The 11,663-nt window shown below is 38.4% G+C and overlaps 1 protein-coding gene across 1 annotated transcript in view; it reads right to left on the bottom strand.

Moving 5' to 3' along the window:
• Positions 1–1,483: 1,483 nt before the first annotated feature.
• Positions 1,484–11,663, bottom strand: part of LOC121933001 (collagen alpha-6(VI) chain-like) — a 99,909-nt gene continuing 89,729 nt past the window's right edge. Inside the window, exons 38-41 of the mRNA XM_042472177.1 lie at positions 10,115–10,786; positions 7,103–7,199; positions 6,725–6,945; positions 1,484–2,564 (exon numbers count right to left, since the gene is read on the bottom strand). Coding sequence (XP_042328111.1) covers positions 2,392–2,564; positions 6,725–6,945; positions 7,103–7,199; positions 10,115–10,786 — 1,163 coding nt within the window. The 3' untranslated portion in view covers positions 1,484–2,391. The remainder of the gene's footprint in view (positions 2,565–6,724; positions 6,946–7,102; positions 7,200–10,114; positions 10,787–11,663) is intronic.

Genomic DNA, 11,663 nt, shown 5'->3' with positions numbered 1-11,663 from the left:
TACTCTAATGTTAAGTCTTTTTTTTTACTACTGAAAGCAAACTATAAAATTTAAAAAACAAACGTATTCAATTTTTATTTATTTGAACATTTTATTTATAACAAATTTTTAAAACAATAAAAATAGCATATGCTATTGTTTACAGCTGTTCTGTTATATGAACATACACATCTCTTTGTTCTTGTTCTTTGCTATTTTAGTCCTTCCACCAAAATTTTGATTCATGGTTATATTAACTTTGCCATCCTATTGAAAGTGTTCTTTAACTTCTGAAATAATAAAACCTGGTTTTGCTTTACTTCAGTAGAATTTCCGCAAACCTTGTTTCTTTAAGACATTATCTATTGCCTTATACTAATTAACATCAATTTCATTATCATTAATCAAAATTACAAACTAAAAATGACATGTCTGAAAATGTACACGTATGCTAGTATCTCTAAGAAATTCTTTTCTTTCTGAAACTAATGTCTATACTCTGTGGTTGCCATTTCATTAGTAGGCACTATATGATTATATCTTTCCACATCTTCTTCCAGTGTTCAAGAACAGAAAACTGAGCCATGACAAGGAAGGGTGATGCATGGTCCTTCTGGGTGGAAGTCTCACCCCTTCTGGCCAGAATCTCCTGCTCCTTCCAGCTAGATGTATTGCCCCTTCTGGCTGGAAGGCCTGCACTTTGCATGCTATGGGATCCTGGGAACTGTAGTTTTGTGAGGTGTAATGAGGCCATCCATGGAGTTTTCTTGGCAAGATTTCTTCAGAGGAGATTTACCATTGCCTTTCTCTGAAGCTGAGAGAGTTTGACTTACACATGGTCTCCCAGTGGGTTTCATGGCTGAGCTGGGATCCAAGCCCTGATCTCCAGAGTCACAGGCTCAACCCACTGGCTCCCTTTGTTCTTGTTACTGTGCTGTGTCTTTTGTGCTTTATTATTCTTGTTGTTGTTGTGTGCCTTCAAGTCATTTCCCATTTATGGGCCCCAGAGCACCCTCCCTCCCTTCTGAGTGCTGGTTCCTGACGACCTTAAGGTGAAACTATCATCTGGTAAGCTTCATCAGAAGGGGATTTCCATTACTATCCTCTGAGGCTTGTGTGTGTGGTGCCCTCAAGCCATTTCCAACTTATGGTGACCATAAGGTGAAACTATCATGGAGTTTTCTTGTCAAGTTTCATTGGGGGGGGGAGTTGCAATTACTAGCCTGGGGTTGAGAGAGTGTGCCTTGGATTTTTCCCTGGAAGTGCTGCCCCCCCAGGAGTCCCATTCCCCTTGCACCAGGTGACACTTGGTGTGGGAACGCCAACAAAGGTTGGGCACTCAGTCTCTAAAAGGTTCACCATCATTGCCCTAAGGCAAGTCTACCACGGGTTTTTCTTCTTTTGTATCTTGTTCAGAGAAGACACAAAAAAGATTGGACAAAAAGTGTTATAACTTACAAGAAACTGAGTGGTTTTTTAAAAAAAAAAAATAGATATGATGCAGTTTCCATGAAAAATTCACTTTATTCATTTATTTCTGACAAAAAGCACAACTAAGAAGGTTCAGCTGCTTTAAGTAATTATCAAAACATGTGATTCCACACCTTATAAAAGTCAAGCAGTCCACTAGTCAAAGCATTATGTAAATGGCAACCCAAAGCTAAAATACAACAAACGTCTGAGGTATTGTGTTTTCTTTTGGTTGTTTTCTCCTGCTATCATGAAACACCATCAAGTTTTATTTGTTGTGTTCTTCCTATTAAATAATATGCATTATGCCACATAAATATTAGCCCTTAATAGCTCTTCAGATAGTAAAAATTAAACAGAGGGGTGAGTGTGTCACAATACAATTCTGTCTACATGCCTTCTGAAGTAAATTCCATTGACTTCAGCAGGACTTATTACTTGGAAATTATATAGAGGATTGAAGCCCGTGGCCTAAATCTAATTGTTAGTCCCCATTAGTGAAGACCCGTTGAATCAGTTGCAACTTGCTAAGTCAACAATAATTTCTGCCATCACAAGAAACAAACCCACAATCTAAAGAGAGCAAAATTTCCTATTGAATGTCTCAAAATAAAGGTGTTAGACGTAAAGTGCTACAAGTGAAGAAGAACAAGAAGAAGATGAAGCATAGAATCACGGAGTTGGAAGAGACCTCAAGGACCATCCAGTCCTACTCCCTGCCATGCAGGAATACACAAAGCACCCCCAAAAGATATGGCCGGCCAGCCTCTGTTTAAAAATCCCCAAAGAAGAAGAACCACCCCCACCATAAACAGGTAAATACAAATGTCATTCTTGTTCATAAAATTTAAAACTTCTATTTTAAATTGAAATTTCATATTTTGCTTTCTATCACCTCTTCCTGCTTTAACAGATCATGAGGAACACAATTTATGGCGGATACTAGGACAACTTTGTGCATAAAGCTTCACATTCTTCTCGCGATTCAAATCTATTTTTGTTCCCTCCACAGCCGCCATACCAGAACTGGGAACACAAGTCCTGATCTTTGTCAAAATACCATTTCAGGGTGTAATCTTCACAGTCACCACTGTCCATTTGTCCAATGCATGCATCTAGGTGGGAAAAACATTTACAGTTAGTAATATGAAATCAAGGGTGCATGTACCATCAAAGTGCAGAAGCAGATACAAATATAGTACTAGAGTTCATGTTTTAAAGATAATCCCTTAGTTATTCTCAGTGTCTGCCACTTGGCTTTCAAACATCCTCCCTAAGGAAGCTACAATGTTCTCTTCCTTGCTATCCTCCCATCAGGAGAAAAAAAAAATTATTCCAACATGCTGTAGAGAACTGAAGATTTTTAAAAGAAGGAGTTTTCTTTAAAGCATGCTGTACTGTTTTATCACACTGATTTTTAAAAACTATTTTTATCAGTTTGATTGCATTTTTAAACTGATTTTATTGTTGTTAATACTTAATTCCATTTTGTATGTCTTAATTGTATTTTACTTGTATTAATTCATAAGTTGCCTTGAGTCCCAGTCTTGGGGAAGAGGTGGAGTATAAACAAAGACTATAGTTGTTGTTGTTGTGTTGTTGCTAAATGCTGCTGTTGTTATTCAGTTGTTAAAAGTATCAAGGAAATTTCACAGTAAGACATAATGGCTAAAGCAATGATTCTCAACCTGTGGGTTGCGATCCCTTTGGGGGTTGAACAACCCTTTCACAGGGGTCACCTAAGACCATTGGAAAACACATATTTCTGAAGGTCTTAGGAACCAAGATGAAAATAATTTTATGGTTGGGGGCCACCACAATATGAGGAACTTAGTTGAGAACCACTTGGTTAAAGGAATCCAGCATTAAGATAAGAAATGTGGCATTGTTGTCACACTTGGTCAGTGATTCTCTAGAACAGCAGTTCCCAACCTGTGCTCCAAAGAGCCCTTAGAACTCTGCATGCACTTCCTAAGTGCTCTGTGGCTGCTCCAGGAAAATGAAAGAAATTAAAATTGAATGAAATTAAAGAATAAGAAACAAAAAGTAACACTACTCCTAAACACTATTAACTTGTAAGACATAGGGTAGGCCTCTTAAGGATCCACCATAGAAATTGATTCTAAAAAGGGCTCCGTGTGTCAAAAAGGTTGGGAACTCCTGCTCTAGATGGTTTTGGTACAACTCATGGCTCAAGGGAGGCAAAAGCAGCCAACCAGCTATGGTTGACAAGCTCACCCGTGGTTCAACAAACAGCCTCTCCATGCTCTTTACTTGGAACTGCAAAAACAAGCACCCAGACAAGAACTATTACATGAAAGGCCAAAATACATATGGTAGCTGGTGTTTTACCTTTGACTTGCCAAGTCACACATTAATGAGGTCTTCTCTACAATAAAGCTGTGTTCTAATTTATTCTAATCCTCAGTTCTACTTTGTTTTCTTAAGGTTATGTTCTATTCCAAAGCCAGAGACTTCAAAAAAATGCTTACAAGAGGTGAGAATAATAAATGCAAACAATGTGAATTATTAGGAAACAGCACAAAGACATTTAAAAAGAATAAGCTCCAGTGTTTTTAAAGGGGTCAAACACACATCCCCCCCCGCCACACACACACACACAAAAGATTACCTGGCACTTACTTTATATTAGAGAAACCTTCCTGGGAATATGTAGATAAAAACAAAACAAGAACTGGAAACTTTCAGTATTTCCAGATTTTTTTTTCCTTTCGAAATAAGCCCGAACTGAATTTTCTAAGTACTGTAGTCTTTAAAGGTTAAAGTACAGTAGTCTAAACAAGCTGCTATCAGAGCATGGATAACTACAGCTAGACTGTCTTCCACTCATTCATCCATTTTCTCAGGGGGTTCCATCTACTTTAATTAGTTAATTGTTAGCTAGCTAGGTAATTAATTAATTAGGCCTACTTTTGTAGAGAGAGGTAACAATAAAGTAAAACAACCATCAATAAAGTACAATAAAGAAACATCTAATAAAATCAGTAATAACCAGCTGAAAGAATTTAAAAGAATTTAAAAATCTGCAGGAGATCCCATAATATTAATTACAGAAAGAGTAGGAATTGCACAGTCCTCTAGATGTTGTTGAATGTAAGTCCCAGCATGCCTAACTATTGATATTGGCTAAGCCTGCTGAGAATTGTAATTCAACAACATCTGGAGCGCTATGCAAGTCTCATTACTTGATCACAGTAACAACAAATGATTTACAAATGTCTGTGTAAGTTGATAGGCCTTAGCCTTACACCAAAGGTCAATAAAGATGGCACTTCTTGGAGAAGCACATTCAAAAATTAGTGAGCTACCAAGAAGGTGGGTCTGTCTCATGTAATTCTCTACTGGATGTGCTTCTTCTATTGGTGGGACAGGGAGATGGGCCTTCCTTTCCCTCCAGCCTCATCTAAGAGCCCATACAGACACATACCTGGTTCCAAAAGCACCTAGACCTTCACAGGCACTAGGGAACATATAGGCAGCCCTTATTAGTATCCTGGCAGATAGGTTTTGCACCAATTGAAAATTCTGGATTACTTTCATAAGCAGTCTAATATCAAGTGCATCACATTACAATAATCCAGACAAGAGGCACTGTTTCTAAATTGTCCCTATCAATTAATGGCAACAACAGGTGCATCTGCTGAAGCTAGGAAATTTTAGTTTATTGGGAACTGTAGTTTATTATGGCACCAGAGCTCTCTGACAAAGGCTAAATGTCTCACAAAACTACAGTTCCCACAATTCCCTAGCCTTGAGCAGTTAAAGCAGTCTCAAACTGGATTATTTCTGCCATGTGTTTTGGGCCTTAAACAACAAAGCTGGATCAAGAGATATCTCCAGGTTATGCACCTCTTGTTCTATGGAACGTGCAACTTTATTCAGAATAGGCTATCTGCCCAATTCTCAGATCTGAGAACTACCCTTCAATAATATCTCCATCTTCTTGAGAATCTACATATATTTGTCTTCATTCCACCCATAACTGCCTCTAGGTACTTGATCCCTCCAGGTGGCAATGAAAATATTGTGTTGTGTCAGCAGCATACAGCTGATATTTCATCCCACTTTCTCTGAGGACCCTTCCCATACATTTCATATAGACGCTAAAGACCTTGGAGAATGGAATAGAACCCTGCAAGATAGAATAACACAACTGTTATCCCCACTGGCCATACTGGCTGGGAATGATAGCAGTTGTAGTCCAACACATCTGGAATCCATCAGGTTCAAGGTTATTTTTTTTAAAAAAATTGTTGCAACACAAGGCTTTGAACAATGAGTGATATAATCTTAAATTTTGCAGGTTCCAAAAAGTTATCAGATAAGAATCAGTACAACAACGCAGACTTCTTGCCATAGTTTTGCTTAATGTTCAAAGAGGGAGTTCACATTGTCTTTGAAGCTGGCAACAACCCTCAAGACTTATTTCCAATTTTTATATATTTACTGGACCTTAAAGAGGAAGGGGATTTGTGGTCAGCTGCATGTTTTATTTCTGTCAAGGAATCATATACTCTCCCAAAAGGAGTATGAAACCTGCAAATAAGGTTTAGCTATGTCAGCATGTGGTAGTGGTTTGGCCCTTGGACTACGATTCTTGAGATCAGGGTTCAAATCCCTACTTAGCCATGGAAACCCACTAGGTGAAATAAGATCTACAAATTCTTAACTATAAAAGTTCTGACAGAGATTTGTTTATCTTTACCTTGTAGGCTGTTGTCACAGAAACAGCACTTATCATATTTAATTAAATACAGTATGAGGAGCTGCCTCCAAAGGTTTGTTCCTTTCAAAGGTAAGTAATTTTTGGATGCAATCCATGATCTCCCATTGATCTGCCCTACTCATGATCAAACAACAGTATTTCCACATTGAGAGTCAGTTCAGACATTTCAGGAGTCAGTTCAGAGTCACAAGCTATCAGTCACTATATGATAAGATACAAAAGCTACAAATATGTCTGTTCCACTACTATGTAAGGTGTATAAAAGATAGCTATTCCAGATGCTGCAATTAACCCCAGAGTTTTGGCAGAGGAAATGGGTGATAATAAACTAATAAAGGAGTAAAGAGATCTAGATTGGGAATCGTATGGCATCCCCCAAGTTGCTGGATTACACCTCTCAGCATTCTTCATCACTGGCTATGCTGGCTAGGACTGCTGGGACTGACAGTCCAACATCATCTTGAACATTACTTTATTCCCACCACTGTATTTGATTGATAGACAAATAAAGCATGCACACATACACACCTGCAATTTTTTGTACTTTCTCTAAAAATGCTCGATTCTGTTTTCTCCTCCCTCCCTGGACACTAATATTTGTGAAATAGTTATTCTTGTCATGATCATACTCTTCTTCTTTACGTTCTACGAGATGTTTGTTAGCCTCCATAATTTTGTCTCGCATATTTCTTCTGGGTAATTCTGATGGTTGGAAAGTATCTCTGTAATCTGATCCAGGGAACAGAATCCTAGAAAAGGGGAAGTGGGATGGAGATGATGCCTCCGGGTTACAAGATATATAGAAAACTATCATATGTCCTGAATTCATTGACCCAAATAACAACCCATCTAATGTAATTATTTGCCTTTTATTTCCAGAGAAAAGGAAGAACAGAAAGTTTATACCTGTCAGTCGTCCCTGACAGCTGATGATGAGTGTCTCCTCGATCCAGGCTCTCACATTCTTCCTGTAGTCCTGGAGGAGGATAAGGGTTTATTCCACCTGTGAAAAAAAAGAAGGCAAAAGGAACTGAAATTGGGATGTCAAAATATTTTTTTTTGAAACATTGAATAATTAGTATGTATCTACCTCTCTCGTTCCAATTATCGAACATACAGTGCATTTAAGTGAAGGCACTGGCAACATTCAGATGATCTGTCCACACACACACACACGCACACACACACACACACTGAAATTTATAAAACTATAGATAAGTAACACAATTTCCTACTCCTCCTTTGCCCTCTCCCCTGCTTTCACATGTTAGATTTGGCATTAAATAACTAGGCTGTGTAAACTGGGGTTCTCTGGCTTTACAACACATTATTTTAGATGTGGTGTGATCCTGCCTTATTTTCCTGGTGTGTTTAGTCACATTATGCTAGAGTTCTACAATTTTAGTATAACAGAGAACTCTGGTTAAAGCAAACCAGTATCTCTGCACTGAAGATTGTAGAAAAGAATAGAAGTGAGGGGAGTGAAAATCCACCGAATGATTTCTGATCTGTGATGATTGTCTGAAAACCAGCACTCATAGTGTTCTTCAGCTCAAGACTTCAAACTGAGAGGTTCACAGAGTTCAAACTGATTGAGGGTTCGGACTGTATATTTTTAATCTTGTAAGCCGCTTCGATTGCATTTTGTAGAGAAGCGGGATATAAATAAATAAATTATTATTATTATTATTATTATTATTATTATTATTATTATTATTTGGATGCTCAAAGAACAGGAGTAGAGAACATGTACCTCTGCAACTCCCATTAGCACTAGCCAGAATAGCCAACAGGGACAAATTATAGGAGTTACAAGTCAACAAGATCACACATTCCCTATCCCTGTCACACCAATTGGCATTAGAAATCTTTAGATTTATAATCTTTGGACATACAAAACCACTCATAAATCTGTTCAGTGTTAAATCTAGATAATGTTGCTTAATTAAACATATGATCAATGGCTACATTTTTTTCTGTAAAGCAAGGAGAATAAAGATTTAGCAATAATATATCGAGAAAGCAGAAACTGAAACCTAGTTAGCTTCTGTGAATGTTATCCAGGTGGTGTTTTGTTTTGATATACTGGAGAAGCCTGAAAAATACTGGGGTGAAATGTTAGTAGCTTATTGCAAATAAACCAATTTCATACACAAAAACAGAGAAAAATTCAGTGATGAACATATTTACAGAGTACTGTTGCTAAAACTGGCACAATTTAGTTCCTGCTAAATATGTTTAAATTATAGAGTTGTGCTGGAGGACCTATAGATTACTAGAGAAAACACTTCTCTGGGCATTTCCAGCATGATTCTACATTTTACTTTTGGCAGATGCTGACCATAGAGTTGCACTGGAGGACATAGCAATTCCTAGAGCAGTGGTCTCTCAAGTAAAAAAGTAGTGCTTTTTAATTTGTTTTTTCCACTTTCATGGGGGGTCCTGTGCCCCTAAACCCAGTGAATGTGGAATGCCTATTGTAGATAGATGATGATGATGATAGATAGATAGATAGATAGACCCACTCTAATGAAATCCCTAAAAATCCATTGTACTTGTCAAAATAGCTCCTCATCTTTTCCACATCTGACTCCCCCTTACATCCCAGTGATGTAACATAATGTCAATGTCATTCAAGAAGCATCCGTCCATTTCTCAGCACCTCTTCTCCTGCACCCCAATCTCCTTTATTACTTAGAAAGGGATAACTATCTAGTCCACAGATTCTCTCCTATGGCTGTGTTGAGCACATGATGTCCTAAATGTCAAAAATCTCCTGTACCATCAGATAAGAGCAAGCAGCAATTTCTACTCCTTACAGCTGATAGAGCAATCCAAGTTCTCCCTTCACATAATCCACAGAATTCTTAAATCCAGTACTCTCCTATGGAAAATGGCCATCAAACATCACTCCCTAAGTAGCATCTTTCACTATTAGTGGCGGCAGTGGTTCAAAAACTCTTGAGCATATCAAACTGTGTGGGGAAGGCGTGTCTCTTTGGAAGGAGGGGATAAGTATCTAGGGTTAATTCTTGGAAAGAGATCTTCACCTTGGAGTGGCTCCTGTAGTTAAAAGCTCTCCCTTTCCTTTCATCCATAACAATCTCCAGTTCAGAGCATGTGGCTTCTGCAAACCCCCAACACACAAACCCACTGCACCCTTCTCCACCCCAGTGAAGGACTGCGAGTCCTTAATTGCTGGAGAGAAGGGTAGAAAGCCAGCTGTGCCCCTTCTCTGTCCCAGTGAAGAAGGACTGAGAGTCCTTCCTGAATGGGATGAAGCTTTTCCCTTTGCACCCAGTCACCTTGGAAGCAGCAACTGAATAGCTGGCTGAGCAGTAGCCAAATAGCCTCTTGCCAGAGTTGGACTTGCATCAAAAACTGGCGTGGGTGAGAGACTTCTTGGTCGCTGCTCAACTGGCTGCTTAGTTGCTGCTTCCAGGGTGACCAGGTGCAAAGGGAGCAGCAGCTGAAATCAAATGTTTTGAAACTAGAACAGTGGACCTAATATTAAGAAATAGGCATTGGAACAGACTAGGGTTGTCACCCAAGAGAAAGGGGGGCAGTTACCCAAAAATATTTGGGGACCAGTGCTATAGAGTCATGTTTAGAGGTATGTCCCTTTGAATTCAGTGGGATATAACTCTTGTTAAGTATACAGTTGCAAGCTACGGCTTGTCTTGAAGTAATTCCCACGGACCTGAGAATACACACCATTGACCTAAATGGGACTTATTTCTAATGTATGAGTTGAATTGCACTGTAAATGTTCTTCTATTACATAAACTTGTTCAGGCAGGTTCATGTAAGGTACAAGTGGCCACGTGGAATGGGAGGCAAATAACCACTTGCATTCATTCAACATTTCCATACATTTTATGACATAGAAGGAAGCAAATCAAGTTGCACATCTCTTACGTTTTAAAAGATTCAAGAAAGCTCGGCTAAATTTCAGAGCATATGGCAACTCAGGTTTATCCACCCTGCCAAGCTGCAATAGATGTTGTTCCACTGGAACACTAGACAGTTCTGTCATTTCAGTATCATCCGCTCCACTTCCAAGCGCTAAGGTGAACATGGTGAATCCTTGGCATTTGGCTTCTAGTGACATTTCTCTCAGCTTCTCTCTGTCCCAGGAACTTGTCTTACTCCCAAGTAGTGTAACTATGACCCTGTGTTTTCTTGGCCTGGGGGCTTCCAGAAACACATTATTAACTGTCCACTGTAGTGCATGGCCAACAGCCGATGGACCTTTTAGCTGGCTTGTTGATTCCTGGATGTGCATTTTCATCAAGTCTTTATTGCTGTATGTAACCAAGTCAAACTCCTCATGCACTGGGCTTGAGAGTCTGTCAACTGTGAAATTTTGTGGAGCTTGCTGCACCAAAGCCACCCTTGCCCCTCCATCTGACTCTATGGGGAGGGAAGTAATAACAAAATCATCAACCATGTTGCTCACGAACTCCTTCATGGTCTCAAACTCCTCACTTCCGACATCCCAAGAGCTGTCCATGATGTAAGTTATGTCCATGTCTATTAAAACAGGGAAAGGTGTAGCCACCTCACACTCTGGAGCTGGATTACACTTATCTATGGAAGAAACATTAAGTACTCATTAACTTTACAGAGTAACTAAAGGATGAATTTATTCACTATTTATATTTTGCTTTGCTTCTCTTTTCAAAATATTTCAAAGAAATGACTTGGAAATGTTCTCTGACATAAAAAGAAACAAACCCAACCATACCAATAGCATATATTTTACACAACCGTAAGTTTTCTTCTAAATAGCTTACTCTCAAACTATGTCCAGGCTAGTGCAATAATAATTTGTTAGATGAATAGAGATATTTTATTTAATTCACAGATTCCTAAAGTGTTTCTTTTTATATTAACAATTTAAGGAAATGAATAAATTAATTATGTTTTAATCAATAATCCTTGTGCTTCACTCTGAGTAGGGCCCTGATGGCAAAATTATACAGCTATATGTCATGAGAGTATAGTAATGCTTTTATTGTATTTTGTTTTAATTGTGGGTTTATGTGTTTTGAATAGTGTTTTGTATTTTATCATGCGGTACCTCGCATCAAGCTGAGGACAGGTGGGAAAGAAATAAAAGTTGTTGTTTTTGTTGTTATGTCATATTTAAACAATTTTTAAAAACATTGAAAAATAGAAAAATAGAAAAAAAAACTAACAAATTACATGCTTCCCCCCCCCCAAATGCACCACTTGTGGTGTCTCCATTTTTATTTTTATTTTAAATATTTAAAAACAAAAGCCATACTGTTTAGTCAGTTATAGAGCAATCCTTTGTATTTTGCTCAGTAACAGAATCAATTGAATTTATAAATGTTTTGTATTCAAGTTCACAATTTTGATACGACTACCATGACTGAAATTTGCTCCCAAGCTGCTTTATTGGGCATCAGCTGCTTTAGAAAAGGGAGGGCAATTCTACCCA

Source organism: Sceloporus undulatus, chromosome 6 (assembly GCF_019175285.1).
Source record: "Sceloporus undulatus isolate JIND9_A2432 ecotype Alabama chromosome 6, SceUnd_v1.1, whole genome shotgun sequence".
NCBI classification, from domain to species: domain Eukaryota; kingdom Metazoa; phylum Chordata; class Lepidosauria; order Squamata; family Phrynosomatidae; genus Sceloporus; species Sceloporus undulatus.
The sequence above is the reverse complement of the archived record's forward strand: the minus strand, read 5'-3'. Positions and strand labels throughout refer to the sequence as shown.